Genomic DNA, 26,195 nt, shown 5'->3' with positions numbered 1-26,195 from the left:
AATAACAGTGGCCCAGATAGCCTCTTTTCACACCATAACAATTCTGTGACATCTCAAAATAGTTAAGAGTTCACTGCATGAGTTCCTGTGAGTTCTGTGCATGTATACACCCAAACAGAGGGAATGCTACAAAAGATTGACCAGCTGGGTTCCTGGTGCAGTGGACTTGTGCTACAAGAACAGATTGAGGAGACCTGACCTATATTCTCTCCAGGTTTGAGGAACGAGGAGTAATCTTATTGAGACATCCAAAATTCTTCCAGGATATTTCTCAGGCTTTGGGTTCTGTGACAGCCACCAATGAGAAAGAAAAGGCAAGCCCTTTTCAGATTAAAGATTAGGAGGAATTTCCTCACTCAGAGGGTGAGGAATGCTCAACTCCAGAGGGCAGTGGAGGTTCAGACAGCATACTCCAGACAGATTTCTAGATATTGAAGGTAACAGAAGACTTGGAAAGACGGGCTATGGATAGTTTCTCCCACTCTCAAGTTCTAAGTTACTTTACACCCACATGCAAGGGATGGTAGGACCTCAGTCTGATGCATCCACTGAAAGACAGCTCCTCTGGCATCACAGCGCACCCTCAGTCTCCGAGAGGGTGGGCCAGGACTTTTGTACCCCAAGTACTGATGCTGGACTTGAATCTTGACTGAAGGAGGCAAATGCATTGTCCATCAGCCGCAGAGGACACGGAATCTGGTGAATGTAATTCTCAACAGAGGCCTCTGGCTGGAAATATTAAAATACTGGAGTAAAGAACACCAGTAAATTAGATAGAGAGGGTGGGAAGGCAGTGAGACCGAGAAAGAGGGGGATGGGATCGAGAGAGAGAAAGAAAGAGGACGAGAGAGAGGAAGAGGAAGAGTTTGAGTGCATGTGTTTGTGATGGGGAGGGTTGGGAATTAAAGGAATATCTTTCAACAGCACCCATAAGCAAAATAACAAACCCAAACACCTCCAACCACACAGGACAGACCTCATAAAGCACTTTAGCACAATATTTTTTTAATAGGCAAAGATTAGATGCCCATCTGATATCATTCCCGGAAAAAAAAAGCATTCTTAAAACCACGAGTACGCAAAAAAAAACTCTAGTTACTAACAAAGGTTCTCAACATACAATTCATACGATACAACTATATGTACAGGCACTTTACACATCATTTTCACATATGTACACTTCAATATATTATTATATAGACAATTTGCATTCTGTGGGTATACACATTCACTACATGAGGGCTATTGCTAAGACAAGACATGCCAGGTAAGTGAGGGCTGTCTGGTGACAGGATGGAGTTCCATTCCGACCCTCCTCAGTCCTGGGTGAACTGTGCAATTTGAGAACATTGAGGTGCAGTGCTTTCAGGTCCTCCAAGGCCCCATGGGCAGCCATGGAGAATGCCGGGTCCCCTGTCGTCAGGAGGTCGAAGACACAGGACTGGAAGTACACGTCCTCCACCTGGAGGATCTCCCGGCACTTGGCTGTTGCGCTTTCCACCGTGTATGCCTGGCGGGGGCGCTGCAGCCTGGCACCGGATGGCCTCCTGGGTAGCGTGTGCTCCTTGATAAGCTCGTTACGGGGGCAGCCATGCAGGCAGAGCTGCAGGCACACGTTCTCATCTGCGTAGTTCAAAGTCTCTTCAGGGACCCTGATGGCAAAGGTCAGGTAGTCACCCACCTGGCGCACAATGATGGTGGTGCCAATATAGTGGGCTTGGATTTCCACCTGGGCACTGCCCACCTTCTCAAGTATTCTCAGGCTGTTCTCACCTTCCTTCTCGCTACCACCTGTCGTACCATCCACAAACGCTGACGGAAGGTCATCTGTGGTCGCTTGATAAACCTTCTGCTCTGTGCAGCCCTGAAAGCTCTTGAATATGATTGTAATCTGCAAAATAAAAAAAGCAAGAGGTCAGAATTAATAAAAGGTATCTCAAAATTTCTGAAGTAATTGACAAATGCAAATTCACAATCCCTTGCATATTAGAGGGATTATGGGTAGCTGGGCTAGCAAAGGCCAAAACAAAACAACATGGGGGCTCAGTGGTTAGTACTACTGCCTCAGAGCGCCAGGGACCTGGGTTTGATTCCCGCCTCCGGCAACCGTCTGTGTGGAGTTTGCACATTCTCCCCGTGTCTGCGTGGGTCTTCTCCGGGTGCTCCGGTTTCCTCCCACAATCCAAAAATGTGCAGGTCAGGTGAATTGGCCATGTTAAATTGCCCGTAGTGTTAGGTACATTAGTCAGAGGGAAATGGGCTTGGGTGGGTTACTCTTCAGAGGGTCGGTATGGACTTGTTGGGCCGAAGGGCCTGTTTCCACGCTGTAGGGAATCTAATAAAATAAAACAGATGAATGGCCTCTTGTTGTGCTGAGTCATTCCATGTTAAAAGGTGGCATGACTAGACAGAATGAACGGAGAGCCAATGGAACATGAGGAGGTAATCAAAAATCTAGTTAACGGCATCTACAGTCTGCGGAGTCCACAGCATTGAACATTTGACAAGTTATAGTTCTTCAAGCTAAAGGTAATAGAATGAAAGCAGGAACAGGGTACAGAGTTGGATGATCAGCCATGATTAAATATGTGATACTGAATGGTGCAGCAGACCTGAAGGACTGAATGGCTAATTCCTGCGCACATTTTCTAGGTTTTGAGAAGAGTGAGAGCAAAATCAAGGGAATGAGGCTGCCATTTATGGAGATTAAGAACATTTGAGATTGATGGAACAAGGCCCACACAATTTGTATCCAGGAACATCTCTAATGATAGTTGACCAATCTGAGATATCAGCCTGAGAAATTCAGGAGCATATGAAACCACTTAGCAAGTCACTAACTTTTAAAACATTTAGAAGAGACATGCTATAATGTGAAAAGCCCATCACATTGTAACCCGCGGGGGACCTCAATTACAGATGGTCGGATGTTCATTTGAATCAAGGAACCCTTTTCTTTACAAAAAGCTAATGTCTCGGTTAAAAACTATTTACTGTTGGAGTGGATTGTTGCTACTTCAAAACATCTTACTATTGTTGAGAAGAAAATCATATTGAAATGGAATGGATAATAATCCCCTTTTAGTGAAGGCTTTATCCTGAAGGATTCAGTCACACCTGAACACCGAACAAAAGCTTCACATTGTTTGGATCGAGCAAGTTACAGTAGACTTTGTTTTAACCCAGCATTTGATAAACTGGTAGAGACCATATAACTCAAACACCTCCAAGTTTTATTGCGTCATCGCAATCTCTGCCAGGAAGGTGCGAGTAAGAAGACAATCCGCCAATAAGTTTTATTCAAGGCAAAGTTGCATTAAGTGATTTGTGCTGTAATTAAAGTATAACATACATAGATACAACCCCTCCACGTTACATTTTTTTACTTCGTGTTTTACATTGATTATGTGGCTCTCTTGATCAACTGGAATGTTTGATCAACAGACACATTCCTGGTCCCACATGTGCTGGTTAATAAAAGGTTTGCTGCAGTTTTCTTAAAGTTTCTGTCTTTATGGTCTGGGAAAAGGAGGGAACTGGTCCTCAGATTGGACAGCTAGGAGGATCTGGATCAGCTAAAATTTGTCAACTCTTTAGATTCAAGTCAAGTCTTCTACAATGTTAGAACATATCGGCACTTAAAGTCTATTTGATGCAACCCTACAGCAATTAATTAACTAGCAGCATTAAATATCGTTGTTTAATTGCTGAGCGACAGCAGCTGGCAAAACAAATCATTATTTAAAACTGCTTGCTGCAACAAGTGTGCTAGGAACTCTAAACTCCCATTTCAAAGACCGTTTTTCTGGAGTATCGACTTCATAGACATATATCATGGGCCTCTGCACCCACAAGTCTGATTAATTTTGCACAAGGCACTTACAAGAACAAATTGCATTGACATGTGTAGAATCGACGGGGCAGAACAGGTCATTCAACCCATGTGTTAATTCCACAGATAAAAGAAAAATGATTGGATAGAAGACGGTCACTGGCAAGACCAGCATGTGCTGCCCATCACTAAGTTGCTTTGAATAGAAGGGATTGCTCAATCCTTTCAAAGGGCTGTTAAGAGTCACCCACATTCTCATGCTTATGTTCCATATTAAGCACTTTCAGTGCTCTAGCACATCCTTTTATATCCTTCTCCCTCTCTTGTGTTTATCCTTAAATGCATATTTACCTCAACCAGTCAGCAAGCTCCATATTCTCACCCCCCACCCCCCCAAAAGTTATTCCTGAATTCCTTGTTGGACTTGCTTCTATTTATGACCCTAAATTTTGGGCAAAATCCCCAGAGATTCCATCCAGATTACAACCAGTCACAGAGGCGGCGACAGGAATTGAAGACAGTCTTTCCTAAACCTTTCTGCTCTGAATAAAATGGAATGCCAGTAAGGAAGGAGTAGGATTGTGGGGAAGGATTCCTGGTTTTGATTGGGTGGTTCACACTCAGGGTTTTAGGAATAGCAACCACTAACACGGAGTACAGGAGGTGAAGAGTAAGGTCATTCATTGATAATGAAGCCTCATTGCTTTACTGTCAAGGTGGTGCAATAGAATCTGACTCGATTTGAATAAGTTTCCAATAATTTGTGGTGGATGACCTTTGCCTGCTTGGGATTTGATCAGAAGCACTCAGACTAACATTGTTTTTTTGACAGCTGCATAAAGACTTTCAAAAAACTCATCTTCAGCATCAACTTCAAATATTCAAAGCATGATGGATAAGTGAAGGAGTGTGTTTGGAGCTCATTTAGTCAGGATAAGCTCATCTGTGTCAATGCTTCTTTTTCTAAAAAGACAGTGGGCACCTTGGCTAATATCTCACTTGCTTCTCATCAGAGGTTGCCAATGATAATTGTTATGATCAATAACCTCAAAAGATTCTCACACAGACTAAAGTGCTATATGCTGGTTGTTCCAGGGCTCTTGGAGTACAGTAATAGTATCGGAGCCAGGAGGCCTTGGTTCAAGTCCCCCCCCATGCTTCAGGGGTACGTCATAACATCTCTCTCAACAAGGTGATTATCTATTTCACATGAGATTTGGATAAATTAAGCTTCCAATTTAATACTTGCATTTGTATAGCGCCTTTCACGCCACAAGGTTATCCCATTGTGCTTCACAACCAGTGCCATCCATGTCACAGCACACTGAATTCCCATAGTTTATACACAAAGAGATCATGACCAGATCACCTACTTTAATGATAGGTCTCAGCCAAAGTTCCCAGAAATAAAAAACCCTGTCCCCTTTGAATAAAGCAGCATTTTGTCTTATATGGCCACAGAACAGATAGGAGTCTGGTTAACATCTCAGATGAAAGATGGCAGCTCTCAACATGTGGGCGGTTCAGTGGTTAGCACTGCTGCCTCACAGCACAAGGGACCTCAGTTCGTTTCCACCCTTGGGTGACTGTGTGGAGTTTGCACATTCCTCCTGCGTGAGTTTCTGCTCCAGTTTTGTCCCACAGTCCAAAGATGTACAGGTTAGGTGGATTAGCCATGTTAATGTGTCCATAGTGTGCAAGGGAGATGGATTAGCCATGGGAGATGCAGGGTTATAGGGTTGGGTGTGGGTCTGGGTGGGATGCCCTTCAGAGATTCAGTGTGGACTATGATCAACAGTGCAGCACTGGGACAGTTAACCTGGATTACACACTCCTGTGTCAGGAGTAGGACTGGAATCCACAACTTTCCACCTCATCAGGTGGGAATGTTACCAATTAGGTACAATTGATATACAAATTACTGTGTTAGTTAACTTAATATCTCTGAAAATCCAACACGCTGCTGATGCTTTAAAGTTTACACTCATCAGGATAAATGCAAGATGCCAAATTACATCAATTTATACTGGAGGGGAAATGGGGGTTAAATTCACCAACTGAAGTGTTGCCGTGCAGTAAGCAACAGGGAACTTCAAACTCCCCAGAACCCCAGGTAATTAAAATAAAATATAGGTACAAGGTTTGAACATATTCCTCTTGTTTGCAGGGAGTGGGCATGGATGCTGCTTCTAGCAAATAAAATAGGCCAGATTATGAACTCAACCAAGTATCTTAATTTGGTCATTACTGCAGTTAGTAGCACACTTGCCTGTTCAGCAAGTACCATCCAATCATAGAACATAACAGCGCAACACAGGCCCTTTGGTCTTTGATGTTGCACCAATCTGCAAAACCAATCTAAAGCCCATCTATTCTACACCATTCCATTATCATCCATATGTTTATGGAATGACCATTTAAATGTCCTTAATGTTGGAAGTCCACCACTGCTGCAGACAGGGAATTCCATGCCCTTATGACTGAGTAAAGGACCTACCTCTGACATCTGTCCGATATCTATCACCCCTCAAATTTAAAGCTATGCCCCGCGTACTAGTGATCACCACCTGTCTACCCTTTCTAGCCCTCTGATCATCCTGTATAGCTCTACTAAGTCACCTCTTAAGCTTCTTCTCTCTAACGAAAACATCCTCAAGTCCATCAGCCTTTCCTCGTAAGACCTTCCCTCCATACCGGACAGCATCCTGGTAAATCTCCTCTGCATCTTTCTAATCCTTCTACATCCTTCCTATCATGGAATCATACCTGATCAGAGACATTCGCTTCTGGGTTTTGCAGCTTATACTGTGCTTATTGTGAACAACCCTACCCAGCATGTCAATGCTTTGGCATTATGTCTTTGTTCTCAACAACACTCCATCTGTTCTTGGAACCATTTAAGCGTACTACAATGTTTTGTCTTTAGGGTTACCACCTCTCCCAACCTTTTAGGAAGCAACTTCCAGAGACCTACAACCCACTGGGTACAAAATCATTTGCTCTAATCTTGTCTAAACCTCCTGCTCCTTACTTTAAAACTGTGCCCCTGGTTATTGACCCCTCACCCACCCTGTCTATCGCCCTCAGAACTTGGCACACCTCATCTTGGAGTACAGGAAAAAGGATGTCTTGCTGCAATTATACATGGCCTTGGTGAGACCAAACCTGGAATAGTGCGCACAGCTTTGTTCTCCTTACCCAAAAGATGGATGTTCTTGCTATAGCAGGAGTCCAGTGAAGGTTTACCGAATTAAATCCTGGGAGAACAGGATTGATGTAGGAGGATTGAGTCAGTTAGGATTCTATTCACTAGAGTTTAGAAAACTAAGATGGAAATTGCATAGAAATCTATAAAATTCTAACAGTGCCAGACAGGTTAGATGCAGGATGGTTCCGATGGTGGGGGAGTCCAGAACCAGGGGTCATAGATAAGGATAAAGAGTAAACAAGGAGAAATGTCTTCACCCGGAGAGTGGTGAGCCTGTGGAATTCACAACCACAGAAAACAGTCAGGGCAAAAACAGCATCTTTTCATGAAGGAGATAGATTTAGCTCTTATGGCTAAAAGGATCATGGGTTGCTGGAGCTGGAGGGGGCATTTAAGGTAGGGAGCATGATCATATTGTGGTGCACCATGTTCGAGGGCGAAAGGACCTACCTGTCCTCCTATCGTCCATATTTTAATCAAACCCAACCCTTGCTCCCTGCGTCCCCACCCCCACCCCACCAAGACTTCTCTGCTCTCCGGAAAAGAACTCCAGTCTATCTAGTTTCTCTTCATAACTGAATCAGTCTAGCCCAGGCAGCATGCAAAACAAATAGGAACAGCAGGCCATTCGGCCCCCTCGAGCCTGCGAGGCTATTCAATAGGATTGCGGCTAATCGGACATTCCTCAATTTCTCTGTAATCCTTCGTTGCCCTATATATACACACAAGGACTCTGTCCCCACGGAGCTCCAAAGACACTCCACCCTCAGGAGAGATTTCTCATCTCTGTCTTAAACTGGCACTCCTTTATTCTGAGACTATGCCCTGTGATCCTCGACCCTCTTCCAAGAGGGAAACATCTTCTCAACATTTATCTCACTAAGCCCTTGAAGGATCCTGTGTTTCAATGATATCACCACTCATTCTTGTAAATTCCGGTGAATAGAGTGCCAACTTATTCAGCCTTTGCTCACAAAATAATCCACACCAGGGACCATCCGAGTGAACCTTCTCTGAATGGTCTCCAGTGAAATAATATCCTACTTTAAATAAAAGGGAGAAAAACTTCAGAACTCCAGATGTTGTCTCACCAGCACATCCTGGTGAATCCCCTTTGCAACAATCCCACTCTTCCTTTTGGAAAGGACATTTGGAAACCAGATGAGATGGTTACAATAATAGTTGCCATGGTCACCGTTACAAAAACAAGTTCAATGCTCCAGATTGTATTAATTGAAATTAAATTCCACAAGCTGTTGATATGAACCAATGTCCCAAAAAGACTCTACATACAGGCAATACCTTTCTTCTTAACATCAGATATTTGGCTTGAACTCTGGTAATAAGCAGCACTGAACAGGCAGTGCCCAGCCTCCAAGCAAACCACACAGTTCAACAACACTCCAGGCCAACGGGGAGGGGGGAATCCCATCATTAAGCCTGGAATGTTGGAGATCGGAGGCAGTGTGCGAGGAAGAAGGGACAACTCAGACATTGGATTCCTTCTGGGTTTCAAACAATAAAGCGGCTCGATTATGAAGCTGGGAGAAAGTGAGGCCTGCAGATGCTGGAGATCAGAGTAGAGAGTGTGGTGCTGGAAAAGCACAGCAGATCAGGCAGCAGCCGAGAAGCAGGAGAGTTGATATTTCAGGCAAAAGCCCTTCATCAAGAATGAGGTTGTGAGCCGAGGGGGTGGAGAGATAAATGGAAGGGGTGAGGCTGGGGAGAGGTAGCTGAGAGTGCTATAGGTAGACGGAGGTGGAGGCAATGGTTATAGGTCAGAGAGGAGGGTGAAACAGATAGGTGGGAAGGAAGATGGACAGGTAGGGCAGGTCATGAGGGCACTACCGAGTTGGAAGTTTGGAACTGGGATAAGGTGGGGAGAGAAGAAATGGAGAAACTGGTGAAATCCACACTGATGCCGTGGGGTTGTAGGCAGAAGAGGAGGCGTTCTTCTCCAGGCATCAGGTGGTAAAGGGTGGGGGGGGGGGGGTGGGGGGGGGGGGGGTTGTGGGGGGGGTTGGTAGAGGTCACCGATGGAAGAGGCCCAGGACCTGCATGTGGAGTGGGAGGGGGAGTTGAAGTGTTCAGCCATGGGGCGATGGGGTTGGTTGGTGCGGGTGTCCTGGAATTGTTCTCTGAAGTCCTCTGCGAGTAGACGTCCTGTCTCCCCAACGTCAAGGGGACTGCATCAGGAGCAACGAATACAGTTAATGACATGTGTGGAAATGCAAGTAAATCTTTTGTGTATGTGGAAGGCTCCTTTGGGGCCTTGGACAGAGTGAGGGGGGAGGTGTGGGCGCAGAATTGCAATTCCTGTGATGGCAGGGGAAGGTGGGGGCATGGATCTGACAAGGGTGTTGCAGCGGGAATGGTCTTTATGGAAAGCGGATAGGGGTGGGGAGGGAAATATATCTCTGGTGGTGGTTTCCGTATGTAGGTAGCAGATGATGCGATGTATATGGAGGTTGGTGAGATGGAAGGTGAGAGAGGGGGGATGGGGATTATGTCCTTTTTATGGTTAGAGGATGGAGTTCAAGGGCAGAGGTGTGGAAGTGGATGAGATGCACTGGAGGCATCAGTGACCATGTGGGAGGGGAAATGGAGGTCTTTGAAGGAGTCCATCTGTTCTGTGGTGAAACTGGTCCTCCTGGGAGCAGATGCAGTGGAGGCAGAGGAATTGGGAATATGGAATAGCATTTTTACAGGAAACAGGGTGAGAGGAGATGTAGCCCAAATAGCTGTGGGAGTTGGTGGGTTTGTAGAAGATGTCAGTGTTGGGTCGGTCACTGTTGATGGAGATGGTGAAGTCCAGGAAGGGGAGGGAGGTGTCCAAGATGGCCCAGATGAACTCAAGGTCGGGGTGGAATGTGTTGGTGAAGTTGATGAACTGTTCAACCTCCTCGTGGGAGCATGAGATGGTGCCAATGCAGTGATCAATGTAGCAGAGGAAATGGTGGGGAACAGTGCCAGTGTAACCTTGGAAGATGGGCTGTTCCACGTAACCAACAAAGAGACAGGCAGAGCTGGGCCCATGCGGGTGCCCATGGCCATCTCTTTTGTCTGGAGGCAGTGGGAGGATTCGAAGGAGAAATTATGGAGGGCGAGGACCAGCCAAACAAACGAGTGAGTCGATGGAGGGGTACTGGTGGGGACACCAGGAGAGGAAGAAATTGAGGGCTTGTCATGGCGGATATTTGATCATGAAGCCAACTTCCTACCATGAGACGAGGGAGGCAAGTGCCTGTGGAACTGGTGGGATTGTCATGCTTCTAGGGGCAAAAGGGGGATTATAGGATGGGGTAGGTGGGTGTGGGATAGGGGTGGGGGTGGGGGATTAAGAGCAGGCTGGAACCTTGCCAGATGCCGGGCGAGCTGCTGACTGACTGACTGACTGACGTGCACAAGGACCCACCTTGGAACAGTAACAGCGTTCACACACTGACACACATGTTTCCACAGGTAATGTTTTAAAGTCTGTGAAAAGCTCTTGTGTAACTCTCCAACGCACTGCCTGTTTAATGCTTATTGATACTGGAGTTCAGCCCAACTATCTAACATGGGCAACTGTATCAGCCTGGAAACAGGGTCAGGGAGGGGGAGCAAGAACTGTAGTACTTCAAAACCTTCCTGCAAGATCCTAAGATTATGACAATTTCAATGCCTAACACATCATCTGAGCCACAGAAACACACACAGTGGTGTGGGGGCGGGGGGTGGGGGGGGGGGAGAAAAGAGAGAGAGAGAGAGAGAGAGAAAAAAAAGACACAGACAGAGAATGACAGAGGGGGAGACACACACAGAGGGAGAAGAAAAACACTTTGGTGGGGGCCAAAAGAGGGAATCAATCAACATTGCAAGCGAAAACAGCCTGTATATGGGGAGGTGGGGATCTGGTCTATGACCTGTTCCCCCTCTTCTACCTCCTGAATATTGGGGAGGAAGGGGTAGCTGATTCTCACTGGTGAAGACATCCTAACCCATGAAGAAGGGCTTCTGCCCGAAACGTCGATTCTCCTGTTCCTTGGATGCTGCCTGACCTGCTGCGCTTTTCCAGCAACACATTTTCGGCTGGATGTTATACCCAGGACAAAGCACCAACACAGCCCAGAAGGACATGCAGCATTGTGACCTGCCATGCTGAGAAAAAGCAACGTACCACAAGGGGGCACAAAGACATCCCCTTTACTTCACAGCCTTAGATAGAAGCAAATGGTCATCCTGCCACTGGCCTACAAACTAATGCTTTGGGGAGATGGGTTTAAATCCCACCATGGCAGATCACAAAATCTAAAGACAATAAAAATCTGCAATTAAAAGAAAAACTGGCCTAATATTGATTGTGTAACCATTGCTGATTATTGTAAATCCCCCCAAGGTTCACTGATGCCCTTCAGGGAAGGAAATTTGCTATCTTTACCTGGTCTGACCTACATGTGACGTCAGGCCCATACCAATCGAAGGAAGATGGTTAATTCAACCTGAAAAGTCCTTCTGGATCACTAACTAGGCCTCAACAGATCCTACTCCATCTTACTCTGCACCTCAGGTTTCTGAAGAGCACCATTGTGATTTGCCCAGCTATCAGCCTACCTCCAGGTCCAATCAGACATTATATATGGGTGTTGCCCCTGTACCATGCACTAGTACCCACAAGCCTTCTTCACATGAACCAGCCTCCTCCACAGCATTTGGACCATCTGAGCACAACTCCTCTTTGATCAGCTGTACTACACCAAGCTTGTATACTTAGTTTTTGGTCAAGCAAAATATCTTGCAGGAATATTAAAACAGCCTCAGTTTACCATGTTTATAGACCTGTCTTGCACATCTAGTCAACTTCATAAATTGAAACAAACTCAAGTGTTAACCAAAGAGATAACAGAAGGATGGCGATGGAGTCAATGAGAGTAAACCTTTATCCAGCAGTTGTGGTGAATTGGAGGGCATAAGAGATTCAACGCAAGAGACTGGGTAGGAATATGCAAGAGAAAATATTTCAGAGTTGGGAAACAAATTCAGTTCCAGGATTTGAGATGGAGGAAGAACTTTGTCAACATTCAAGTTTAGAAGGAATGGAAGGATATGGAATCAGGGAGGGAAAGGAGACAAAGCACAGAAATAGAAAAATGGGAAGAGTAGGCCATTCAGCCCTTCAAACTTATTCAGTGTGATCGTGGCTGATCAGGAGTTCGCAAGCACTGCAGATGCTGGAGTGACCTGAAGAAAGGTCTGCTCTGAAATGTTGACTCTCCTGCTCCTCAGATGCTGCCTGACCTGCTGTACTTTACCCAGCTCCACCCTTTATCAACTCATGGCTTATCATCCAACTCTGTTCCCACTGCTGCCTGATACCCTTTGACCCCTTTAGCCTTAAGAACCTTCAATACTTTGGCCTCAACCACTTTCTGTGGTAGAAGATTCCAACACGCTCTGGGTGAAGAAATTTCTCATTTCAGTCTGAAATGGCCACCCTTGCATCCTTAATCTGTGATCCCTGGTTCTGGACTCCCCTGTAATCTAGAACATGTTTCTTGCATCAACCAATCTTGAAGACCATTCAGACACCAATCTCGACTGAATGAATAGCTTTTTAACACATTACAGCTTCAAAACATTGTTTTACGTCTTTAATTATCTGCATATGCTTCACAGGGATCAGTGTTTGCTAACTGCAGGAGGTGGGGTGCACACCCAACACATGTGGTTACAGTGGCTGTGACATCAGTACATTCCACCAGAAACTGTGGGACAGCAAAATGCAGAAGAACCCCAACTGCTCACTCCGAAAAACTGCATCACTAAAGACATTGATGCAACAAATCCATCTAAACTCTTAAAAGGCAACACATTTAGTGCGATTGCAACATTCAACTACAAACAGATTCATCATGCAACCCATTACCAGCCCTCCGAACACGACACTGTTTAATAAAATATTAAACATGTGCAGTTTATATCAATTCAATAATGCAAATGGGACCTGCTGGCAGTTTGCGTTACAACTCATCAGCTTAACAAAAATGGATCTTGGATTTAAAATTAACTGATCTAGCATCCATTTTTTGCCATTTGTGGGAGGAAATTCGAAACATCCTCCATCCTCTGTGTGTGTGTAGAAGTGCTTGCATAAAGCAAAATCAATCTTGCCATGAGACTTCACTTGTAAAATCAATATCATGGACCCATTTTCTCCCAACATCCTGCTACTCAGCCAGGCTTTATCTGCTGAGCCCAGATAACGTGCTGCAATACTCAACCAGAGATGCTAATATGAAGAGACTAGCTCCACTCACTGCTCACAATGTGGTCTCCTCTGCACTGGGGAAACAAAGTGTAGACTGGGTGACCACTTTGCAGAACATCTACATTCTGCCCACAAAAAACACTGAGCTTCCACAGTTGCCTGCCACTTCAACACACCACTGTTCCCTGTCCAACATTTGTCTCAGGCTTGCTGCAGTGTTACAACAAAGCTCAGGGCAAGCTGGGCGAACAACACCTCACTTTCCACTTGGGGACCCTGCAGCCTCTAGACTCAACACTGAGTTCGATAATTTTAGGGCCTGAACTCCCCATGTCCTAGCCCCCTATCCCACACACCAGGCCTTGTTATCACACAGTCCGCCATTACACACTACTCATTGTTAGCCAAAGTTAAAAATCACACAACACCACGTTATAGTCCAACAGGTTTATTTGGAAGCACTAGCTTTCGGAGCGCTGCTCCTTCATCAGTTGAACCACCTGATGAAGGAGCAGCACTCTGAAAGCTACTGCTTCTAAGTAAACCTGTTGGACTATAACCTGGTGTTGTGTGATTTTTAAACTTTGTCCACCCCAGTTCAAAACTGGCACCTCCACAAAATATTGTTAATCATTCAGTTTCCATTAACAGCTATTCAGCCTCCTGGCCAAATTGTTATCCACTCCTTTGACTGTCCAACTGTTCTCTCTCTGTGGGCTCTATCCCGACTTTTCGTTTACTCCTCCCCTCCACTACCCCCCTCTCCCCCCCCTGCCCATGCTATCCTCTGCATATAAACCCACATTTTCCTAGCTACCATCAGTTCTGAGTAAGGGTCATCGGGACCTGAAATGTTAACTCTGATTTATCTTCACGGATGCTGCCAGGTCTTCTGAGCTTTTCCAGCAATTTCTGCATTCCAAATTTACAGCATGCAGAGTTCTTTTTTGCTTGTATAAATTACAAAATTTGCACTTGCATCATACAGTTTGACTAAGGCACAGGGTCACAGTGATAGGAACTGGTCCACTAAATATTAATGCAAAGTAGCTTTTTTTTTAAAAAAAGCAGCCAAGAGTTTGCTTACTTCTCAATTCAAACTCTCATGAAATGCAAACATTTTTCCTTACACAAATTTTCACTTTGCAGTGTTAAATAAGCTGCTTAATTCAAACAACAGGAATGATTTGCAGTGAACTGTACTGCCTATTGAGAACGTGGTCAGAAACTGCGCCCTTTAAAGAAAGTTCAGATATTTGATACGAAGGAACGAGACTAAAAAAGCAACACGGACGCACAGAAAATATATTTTTTTAAAAACACACTTGAAAAGGTCCATTAAGAAGCAGAAACATCTGTGTTCAAGCAGAGCCTAGAAGAGACTGAAATGGTACAGGGAGTTTGAATGCAGTGCCTAGACATGAATACAGCTTGGGCTGACTGCATTCAAACAGAGATTGGTTCTTAGGGAGTGAGTGCAGGACCATTTCCCAGAGGACCAGAATCCACAGCACAAAACTGCTTATTCACCACTAATTGGAAGCTCATTTGTGTTACCAATTTAGTACTGCAGGGTCCCTCATCCCAATGGAGAGAAAGCAAAATTGGCAAATATCCAGTTTTTGGCTTGACAGAGTCGTAAAAATGCTGCTTCTGTTCACGTCCCATGTAAAAAGAGAAAGATTTCAACAGCGTGCAGAAATTCCATCTCTCTCACCAGAGATTATGGAATTGCTTCAGTAACTTCAGACTTTAGGCCCTACCCCCGCATTTTGGTTTTAATTCCACACCCTTTGTTGACTGGGTCTTTTAGCTACCCACCCCCAATGTTCTTTATTCTCACCTTTTGAAAGCAAATGCTTAGAAATCACTTTGAAAGCCCTATCGTATCCTTAAACCACTGTTGTCTGCGAGTAATCTGCTTCAGTGTCCATTTGCTTGCATATCTCCTTTGCTAACAGGGGTTCTGTTAATTCTGCAATTGCCTCAGAGAAATTAATTATACAGTTCAAAAGCACAATAGTATCTGCTGCATTTGTGCTTACAGTCTGCTTCATAGAGAGAGAGAGATCAAACCCATAGATCATTTGTGATTATAGTTGTAAAAAGTTAATTAAACTGTTGTCATGGCTTTAGAAAATAAAGCACATTGAGGACAAGGGATAGATTTTACCAGATCCTGAGAGTACTGGGCTACAGGCCACTACTTTCAAACCTTTGAAAAAGTACGATAGCTAGATTAAAAGTACTCCCAAGTGTACAACAGTAAACGAAGAACTGTCTGTAGTATTGATCTGCAAAACCTTCCCACAAGGAGGAGATCCGCAACTGTTGGAATGCTGGGGTCCAGGACTTAAAAGACCCCCAAAAATAAAGTCTCGAGGGCCAACTCCCTCCATTCCCTTGTTAGCTGTCCACTGGCATTGGTGAGCATGTGGTGGCGGGAAAGCACAGCAGGTCAGGTAGTATCCGAGGAGCAGGAGAATCAAGGTTTTGGGCATAAGCCCTTCAGCAGGAAGGAGGCTTGTGAGCCAAGGGGGTGGAGAGATTAATTGGGTGAGCGAAGGTAGCTGACAGTGTGATAGGTGGGGGAGAAGGTGATAGGTTGGAGAGGAGGGTGGAGTGGATTGGTGGGAAAGATGATGGACAGGTCATGACTTGTAGAGAGAGGCAAACCTCTTTAAGGTAGGCATCCTTGGAAGATGCTTCACAGTAAGGCATTGCCCTATCACTGCTAAGTATTCATTGTTTTTTTTTAAAAAGGGGGGGGGGTTTATCAGCAATGGCAGCAGGGTCCCTTCTGCCTCAGAATCTTAAATGCAAGGCCCATTCTAGTCCTGCACTGAGGGAGTAGTGCACTCTCAAGGCAGGCCATCTTCTGAACGAGACACTCGGGAGGCTGGGAAAAATCCTTGGCATTTTCAGAAAAGAAGAGCAGCCCTGCTTGGTGTCCTGGAAAACACAGACCATTAGCTCACTGCTGTCTGTGGGAGCCTGCTGTTCGCAAATTGACTGCCACATTGTCCTACAAGATGACACTGACTATACTGCAATAAAGTGTTTCTTGGGGCAAAAACACTTTGGGTCTCCCTGAGGGCAAGGCTTGAGAGAAGTGCAGACCTAAATTGCTAATAAAAGGGAATTCCCAATCTTCGCCAGTCGACTTTATGTTCCAGTTGTTGTAGAACCAAGGCCCAGATATTTAAGCCTAGCAGGCACATATCTTGGACAATACTGCAAGTGGAAATGTTGAGGATCAGTTTGCAAAGTAATGCCATCTGCAACTAGAAACAGTATCTTGCTGGAACTCCTGATGCGTGAAATCTTGGCTTGTTGGTGCTACACAGCAGAAGTTCGTGCCATTCCATCAAGTCCTGTTTTCTAGAAAGGAGTAAGGAGTAAGTGAAGACCGCAGATGCTGGAAATCAGAGTGGAGTATGGTGCTGGAAAAGCACAGCAAGTCAGGCAGCATCCGAGAAGCAGGAGAAGGACTTATTCCTGATGAAGAGCTTATGCCCGAAACATCAATTCACCTGCTCCTCGGATGCTGCCTGACCTGCTGTGCTTTTCCACATGCTCCACCCTGTTTTTACAGAAAGGCAGGCAGCTGTCACTGCATACGTGGTACCCCTTGTGTTGGTCAGCAGTGGGTAAGAAAGGTGGCCTCTTTCCAGATACCCTGAGGTCTAAAAACTGAAAAATAGCTGAGCTCCACTCCCATCGAACCCCTTCCTACCCTAGTGTCTAAGGAGTGATTACCACAAAAGCAAACCCATGTGCCATCTTGAAGCTCCCAAGAAATGGAAGGTGCTGGAGGTGAGAGAGATTGGGAAAGACCAGGCCACGGAAGGATATGAAAAATTAATTGGCCTAACAACAGCCAAATCTTCACGGTAGCCATTGACCCATGCTCAAAAACTAAATTTACTGAGAATATTGAGGCTGCTGGAAATCGGAAATGGAAGAAGCAAGCACTGGAACCCATGTAGTTGGCAGACAATCCAGGTTCATGTGGGCCAACAGTGCTGAAGGCTGGAACCGCTCACTGTGTGCGCGGCCTCTCCATATGCTGGTTGATCTGCTGGGCCTTATCCAGTAAATGTGTGCCTTTGCAGCTTACAGATGAGCTTGTTCTAGGGTTCTTGTGGTGCACTGGTAGTGATCCTATCTTAAAGGCAGAAGACCCAGGTTCAAAGTTCACCTGCTCCTAAGATGTGCAGTAACATCTCTGAACAGGTAGGATTACAAAATATCCAAGTGTATTATTTTGGTTTATTAAGAGTCTGTTTACAGGTCAGTCTGCTGTATCATGACAGTTGTGTCCCTGTGCGTCCCTGCACTATACAAATCGTGCCAAAAACCACTATACAAAACCATTACACCTGTCAGTAGAAAGCCTGCGTTAATCAAACAACGTCTACAATTTGTTCGTGTTTAGCCAATCCGTGCTGATGAAATATACATTATAGCACAACGAACTGTACTTTTTAAAAAGGTTTGCATTGACCATTTGGTTGCATCTTTGCTACAGTTCCTCAACAGAGGCTCTCTAACCATTTGCTGCTTTAAAATGAGTAAAAAATATCTAAAGACAATAGGAACAGTTTGGAGGGATATGGGCCAGAAGCAGGTCGGTGGGACTAGTTTAGTTTGGGATTATGATCGGCATGGACTGGTTGGACCGAAGGGTCTGTTTCTGTGCTGTATGACTCTATGATGAGCTCACCTCTGTCCAAATAATCTTTTGCCTCATTTATTTCCATTGAAACTTTCACCCAACTACATCAAGCAGTGGTTTGCTTGTAAAATGTGATCTTACTCTTGAAGCTCTCTCCCTTGCCACTCCACAGCAGCCCAGTCCAAACACACATCAGGAGCAGTAGGCTTTGAAACTTAGCCCTGTTCCTGATTCAACTGTCTGGCTGTCAGGGCAGCAACTGTCCTTTCTGAAGCCACACATCCATGTGTTCAGTTATCGTTGACCAAGATTTATCTGGCACCAGCCCATGGTACCACCACACCCACTGCCTGGAATCAGCTTTTAGTTCGCCAAAGCCCATGCTATTTTGTAAAGCTACACGCCACCACAATACAAGTAAACTAGGCTATATACACACAATGCAGTCTGTTATAATGTGTACCATAGCAGGACCTGGATATCCCCTTGGTTTGTGTACACTTGGCCAAGAAAAGACAGGAACACAGTCACATTCAGATTTGCTTTACAATTAATGTTAGTGGCTCAGCAAATTGCAATTAGAGTTAATTGACAACACTAGATATTTAGCTCTAGCACACTCAATGATTACTATTCTCAAAACAAAAATCGACCCTTTACCCATGTATTCTCCAAATTAATGTCCCAATTTCAAAGCTCAATGCTCTCTCCAGAGTCCTAGACGGTGTCTGCACCTCCTAAAGTCAGTTCCCTCCAACTCCATTTCAGCTTGGCAACATCCAGATGACCCAGGTCCACATTCATCCAGCTTCCTGCCCCATCACTGGCGGCTCTATCTTCATGCAACTAAGTTCCATGAATTGTTTCCTTAAACCACACCACTGTTCTCTTAAAAATAACTCATCTTAGAATCTCCAACAGGGCTCTAGTGATGCAGTGGTATTACCTCTCACTCTGAGCTAGGAGGCCCCACTTGCACCAGAAATAACACCTCTGAATAGGACAATTAGAAAATATCTTGAACTTAGTTTTAATCAAGACTTTAGGCCCGCTTCTTTGGCACTATACCTCACTATCCTTCTGTTACACTCAATGGGATGCCATTAAAAAGACACTAGACAAACACAAGATATGCAAATGGCTGATGTAATGCACCTCTTCAATCTTTCAGAGAGCTAATAACACCACAGCTCTTCTGTACCTTTCCAGTTATCTAAATTCTCCCTTTGAAAATTTGATCTTTTGTACATTCACTCATGCACGAGGGAGGCAATGGTCTCATGGTATTATCTCTGGACTGTTAATCCCGAGATTCAGGTAATGTTCCGGGGACCAGAGTTCAAATCCTGCACAGCAGATGGAATTTGAATTCAATAAATATCTGGAATTAAGAATGTAATGATGACAATGAATGATTGTCAGAAAAAAATCCCATCTGGTTCTCTAACCTCCTTAAGGGAAGGAAATCTGCTGATCTTACCTGGTCTATCCTACATGTGATTCCAGATCCACAGCAACATGGTTGACTCAACTGTCGTCTGGGCAGTTAAGGATGGGCAATAAATGCTGTCTAGCCAGTGTTGCCCTCGTCCCATGAATGACTAGAAACTCCCTCTGCCTCAACAACCGTGATCTTCAACTGCGTAGAACTCACGTTCTGGAATTTCCACCCATGACTGCCATTACTCCAAATTCAAATTATTTTTTAAATAATCCTCCCTATTCTACCTCACTGCTTAGCAGTGATATAGACACAAAAACGCTTTGTATTCTCCATGGAAACATCACCACCAATTAGTGCCCGCCTGCCAAGCAATCAGCAATGTTCTCTCATACAGCATGGTTTCCTTTTTACATTGGTATTCGTGAGAGAATGGGCCTGAACGCATTTTTCAGCAACACTCAAAAGTCAAGTTGTTGTTGGTATTCCAAGTAGAGTGTACACACACACCCACAGCACCCGCCTTCAAAATTTCTGCTGTCTATTTTCTGCTCCCCAGTTGAGGTCAAGCATATGGTTGGAGCTGAAATCCAGTGCTGTAGATCTTATAAAATCCACTTAACACACTTCAGATTGGCTGAATCGTCTGTAGCTTCCCTCTCCCACATGTTGTATGTTGTTGCCATCTTCCCCACCCACTTGCCCTCTCACTGCACCTTCGTGTTTCATTGGGTCGTAACTGGTCAAAAGTTGAAATTATTTTTAAGTTGAAAGCCTTAGCAAAAACAAAATAACCAATGCTACCAAATGGAGGATATGTCATTTGAAAATCTGAATTACTTCTGCCAGTAGTTACCATCGTGGCAACTTTTTTTTAAAAACAAAGTTGATTTTGCAACCACAAGAGCGCTTGATGGACCCACTGGGTTTCTTGATATTAGGCAGACTACTAGGGTCAGAGATATCAAATACCTTCAACAATAGTGAACAGGAGACAAGCTGCCTCTTTGAAACTTCCCCTTTAATTTCTGATGTCCTGCTACAGCATTTTGCCAGTTTGGTCCAAATGGGTGCACTCCTGCCTTGGAGCCGAAAAGGTTCTGGGCTCAGACCCCACTCAAATTATACGTATTATCTGATAATTAAAGGGAAGGTTGCTTTGCTTATTAAATTGGCCTCGAGCACCGAAATTTCCTCTCGACACCACACCACCTCGGACCCATCCTTGAAGATGTCCTTAAAACCCACCTCTTCGACCAAGCTTTTGATCATCTGTCCGAAGATCTTTTCACTTTGGCTTCAGATCAACCTTTGTTCGATTATGGTCCAGTAAAACGCCCGAGGTCATTTTACTAAGATTAAAGCTCTAAGTAGATGTTGTTGAACAAACCCGAGAATGTATAATTAGCATTACAGCCTTCTGAGAAAAAGGTTGAAAAATCCAAGGGACTGACCATCTCCTGCCGTGAACAGGAAATATTCCCAATCACTGCTGGACAAACAGCAGGAAATGTCACCCAGTGTGCCAGACAAAATTCCTCCATCGACTAACATCACAATCCAACCAACCAGCCCTTATTAAATGTGGAACCTTGCTACAACAGAAAGCTGAAAATAGTGACCCAAACTGATTCAGGGGTTTGAAACATTCTGGGAAAATCACAAATTGCTGTACTGGCAGGTGTTTAATTTCTACAACTCAAATGATTAAATTTTAAAATGCTAAATATATTACACAAAGTGTTATTACAAATAGGGCAATGGAAGATTAAGTTGTTAAAGTTGTCTAACAAATCCTTCAGTACACAAATAGGATTGTGCAAACAAAACTGTCAAAAGGGCAGAATGAATGGTGTATAACGTTTCATAGACATACACACAAGATAGATATTACTGGTTAAGATCAACTATACTATTCTGTCAACCATCACTATTTTACAACATTGATTGATAGAATGGTAACACAGGATTCAACATAATCACAACAATCATCATCAAAACAGGACCAAGGGACTTGAGTAGAGTGCTGCACTGGTTCAAAACACGTACACTTACACTTTGATGACCCATTTAAACTTATGTCCAATTAATAACTGAGAAATTAGAAGCCATTTATTTGAATTCGAATCATCTTTATAAATTCCTTCTGTAAACAAAGAGACTGTCAATTCATGTAAAAGAACATCCCTGTTAAAAGTTTAGAAATATCTGGGATCAATGCAAAAACTATTCCCTTTCAGGGACTTCTCCCCACCTGACAAAGTCCATTGGCAATAATATTCAGGAAAATTTAGACTTAACATTTCTGCAACTTTCGAATGGGTGTTGAGGGAAATATTAATGCTTGAGAGAACACGGTGGTTTTTAATTAAGGTTCATCCTGAAAAGCTCCCTACCTCAGGACTCTGCTCCAAGTACTATCTAATATGACATTCCCTTCTCAATCTGACAATCGCTACAGTGTGGAAGCGGGCCATTTGGCCCATCAAGACTGCACCAACCCTCCGAAGAGCATTTCACCCAGACCCACCTTCCTACCATATCCTGATAACACTGCATTTACCATGGCTAACCCACCTAGCTTACACATCCCTGGGACTTTATGGGCAATTTCCCATGCCCAATCCACTGAACCTACACATCTTTGGACTACAGGAGGAAACCCACGCAGACATGGGGAGAAGGTGCAAACTCCACACAGATAGTCACCCGAGGCTGGAATCAAACCTAGGTCTCTGGTGCTGAGGTGACAGTGTTGACCAATTGTGCTACCCCAACATATTTGCAAAGGAACTGAAGGGCAACAAAAATCCCTGCAAACCATACCCCAAAAGGACCCATTTTGGACCAAATTAATGGCAAATATTCCAAACTAACAGAACCCAAACACATGAACAAGGAAAAAGAGGCCATTTCAGCCCTTCCAACCTCTTCTGCCAACAATGAGATCATGTCCGATCTAATTTTAACCTCAACTTCACATTTCTGTGTATTCTGAAAACTCTTCGCCCCAATTAGAATGAAAAATCCAACTTTACGCTTAAAAATTTTCAGAAATTCTGCATCCTTAGTTTCTTTGGGAAGGGAATCCCAAAGGCTTCCAACCCTCAAAACTGCACAACCCAATGCAAATAATACTTTTTGAAACAAAAACATGCAATGGTGTGAATGGGAATGAAAAGTCAGTTGCACTAAGAGGACAAAAACATAAAACTCAGACACAAAACCCTTTGAAGAGCAATACTGCAATCAATCAATGCCAAACGCAGAATAAAGCACTTGAGTGCATCTTTGAACTGTGTTTATGAGCTGCATTGAATTGTTTTAAGATTCTCTTTGAATCTATTTTTAAGCAACGTTTATGACTAAATGATTGTTCTTGTGGGGTGGGATGGTGGGAGAAGGAGGGAAACATAATATTCAGCATTTCCAAATCACAGATAACATCCAAAGTTGAAATTGTTCCTGATTTTATTGGTTTCCCTTTCACACTCAGCTTTATTTGAGGATGATATGTGCTCGCTGTATTCTTCCACACTTCCCATGACACCCGAGCGGGGCGAGTTGCTCCTTGCAATTTGAAAAAAAGTTACACAGTGCCTACAACAAACTGTCTGTACCAGTGGAAAACAGCACAGGAACTGCACCTATTTGCTGATCTGAGCAAAACTGTGGAGTGTTTGTCTTTAAAAGCTGTTCCCAAACCCCCTTGCAGATTTCATTTTACTACCAGCCCCAATTAAAATCACAGTGCAAGGTTACAGTTCATTAGCTGTGTTGTCACACTTTTGAATGATAACAGGTGGTGGGGGGCAGGGCAGGCTAAAGGAATCAAACTGACTGCAAGCTTAACCCATTCAGATACGCAATGAAAAGCAAATGCCACAAGTTCCTTACTTTAAAAAGTTTAGGCAAATATTTAAGAAAATCATTTTAACAAGGTTTGCCAAATTAAATTTATATTAAAAACTTTCACAACTTATCCTCAGACTGTTTTCAAAAGTTGCGCATGCACAATACATTTAAAAAACAATTTTCACACAAAACATATTGACAATTAATTCAGGAGGTAACTGTCGGCGAATTGAGAATAAATTTCAACAATAGTTGTAAGAGGGTATTCTTTACCTGATGCAATAACAGTAATAAAACTGATGGGTTAGGGGTTAATCAAGATTGTAATACAGTTAAAAGTAGCACTGCTTTGAAAAAGTATCTAATTCATTTTTCTTTGGTACAGAATCTGCATACACATTTCAACCTAGGGGAAAGTATATACTGGAGGCTGTTTGGCCCTTTGTCCACATGCCAGCTCATCCAGAAAAACTGTTCAGTTCACCTCCCCCCACCCCAATCTCCATGCATTCTGACAATTTCACCCTCCGTTTCTTCCAACTTCAATCCAATTCCCTTTTGAAAGTTGCCTTGATTATTGTTCAACTTTCAAGCAAGACACTCCCATGTGCTCACAGCTCACGGACACAAACAAACCCACACACCCTTCCTGGGTCATTCGGGTCAATGATCTGAAAACCCTTGGTCAATAGACCCTCTTGGAAATCAGCAGAGGGTAGCCTCAAATCATTCATTCAATTCATTAATAACAAATGTGAAAAGGGCAAGGGGAGAAATTTCATTTTGATGGGAAAGGGTTAGTGGTGATTGTGCAAAACTGAGATGTTCACCCAGCGCTACCTTGCTAGTGGCTGTGGGGCAGAGTGAGAGACAGGGAGAGAGCGAGAGCGACACACACACAATTACCTTGCGAGTGGCTGCAGTGCAAAGACACACACACACGGTTACCTCGTGAGTGGCTGCAGTGCAGAGAGACACACTGTTACCTGACGGATGGCTATAGTGCAGACACACACATGGTTACCTCGTGAGTGGCTGTGGTGCAAAGACACACACGTACACACACAGTAACCTCGTGAGTGGCTGTACTGCAGCGACACACACAGTAACCTCGTGAGTGCATGTCTAACAGACACATAGTTACCTTCCTGGTGGCTGTGGTGCAGGGATAACACACACACACACACAGTTACCTTGCTAGTGGCTATGGCACAGACAGACACACACACACAGTTACCTTGCTAGTGACTGTGGTACAGACAGACAGACACAGTTACTTTGCCAATGGCTGTGGTACAGACAGACAGACACAGTTTTGTGGGTAGGGCAGTTGATGTGGTATACATGGACTTCATAAAGTCTTTGATAAGGTTCCACATGGTAGGCTGTTGGAGAAAATGCAGAGGCATGGAATTGAGGGTGATTTAGCAGTTTGGAATCAAAACTGGCTTTCTGGAAGGTGGCAGCCAGTGGTGGTTGATAGAAAACATTCAGCCTGGAGTCCAGTTACGAGTGGTGTGGCACAAGGATCTGTTTTGGGACCACTTCTGTTTGTCATTTTTATAAATGACTTCGACGCAGGCATAGCTGGATGGGTTATTATGTTTGCGCAGATGACACTAAAGTCGATGGAGTAGTGGACATGTGGAAGAATGTTGCAGGGGGACTTGGATAAACTGCAGAATTGGGCTGAGAGGTGGCAAATGGAGTTCAATGCAGCTAAATGTGAGGTGATTCACTTTGGGAAGAATACCAGGAAGGCAGAGTACTGAGTCAATGGAAAGATTCTTGGTAGTGTGGATGCGCAGAGGGATCTTAGAGTCCATGTACACAGATCCCTGAAAGTTGCCACCCAAGTGGATAGTGCTGTTAAGAAGGCATATGGTGTGTTAGGTTTCATTGGTAGAAGGATTGAGTTCCAGAGCCGCAATGTCATTCTGCAACTATACAAAATGCTGGTGCGGCCACACTTGAAATATTGTGTACAGTTCTGGTCCGCATATTTTGGGAAGGATGTGGAAGCATTGGAAAACGTGCAGAGGAGATTTACCAGGATGTTGCCTGGTCTGGAGGGAAGGTCTTATGAGGAAAGGCTGAGAGACTTGAGTCTGTTCTCATTGGAAAGAAGGCGGCTAAGAGGGGATTTGATAGAGACATACAAGATGATCAGAGGATTAGATAGGGTAGACAGCGAAAGTCTTTTTTCTAGGATGATGATGTCAGCTTGTGTGAGGGGGCATAGCTACAAATTGAGGGCTGATAAGATTTAAGATAGATATCAGAGGCAGGTTCTTTACTCAGAGTGGTAAGGGCATGGAATGCCCTGCCTGCCAATGCAGTTAACTCAGCCACATTAGGGAGATTTAAACAGTCCTTGGATAGGCATATGGATGATGGGATAGTGTAGGTGGATGGGCTTAGATTAGTTCACAGGTCGGCACAACGAGGACCAAAGGGCCTGTTCTACGCTGTATTGTTCTATGTTACCTTGCTAGTGGCAGTGGTACAGACAGACAGACAGACACACACACACACACAGTTACCTTGCTAGTGGCTGTGGGACTGATAGACAGACAGACACACAGTTACCTTGCTAGTGACTGTGGTACAGGCAGACAGACAGACACAGTTACCTTGCTAGTGGCTGTGGGACTGATAGACAGACAGACACACAGTTACCTTGCTAGTGACTGTGGTACAGGCAGACAGACAGACACAGTTACCTTGCTAGTGGCTGTGGGACTGATAGACAGACAGACACACAGTTACCTTGCTAGTGACTGTGGTACAGACAGACACACACACAGTTGCCTTGCTAGTGACTGTGGTACAGACAGACACACACACAGTTGCCTTGCTAGTGACTGTGGTACAGACAGACACACACACAGTTGCCTTGCTAGTGACTGTGGTACAGACAGACAGACACAGTTG

At 44.3% G+C, this 26,195-nt stretch overlaps 1 protein-coding gene across 3 annotated transcripts in view; it reads right to left on the bottom strand.

Annotated features, from left to right (window-relative positions):
• Positions 1 to 988: 988 nt before the first annotated feature.
• The window catches only part of rgmd (RGM domain family, member D), a 119,765-nt gene continuing 94,558 nt past the window's right edge, over positions 989 to 26,195 (bottom strand). For all 3 annotated transcript variants that reach the window (XM_072594278.1, XM_072594279.1, XM_072594280.1), the window contains one exon: positions 989 to 1,891. In XM_072594278.1, coding sequence (XP_072450379.1) covers positions 1,232 to 1,891 — 660 coding nt within the window. In that variant the 3' untranslated portion in view covers positions 989 to 1,231. The remainder of the gene's footprint in view (positions 1,892 to 26,195) is intronic.

The sequence above is a fragment of the Chiloscyllium punctatum genome, chromosome 24, assembly GCF_047496795.1.
Source record: "Chiloscyllium punctatum isolate Juve2018m chromosome 24, sChiPun1.3, whole genome shotgun sequence".
NCBI lineage: Eukaryota > Metazoa > Chordata > Chondrichthyes > Orectolobiformes > Hemiscylliidae > Chiloscyllium > Chiloscyllium punctatum.
Note: the sequence above shows the minus strand (reverse complement) of the source record. Positions and strands in the feature narration are given on the sequence as shown.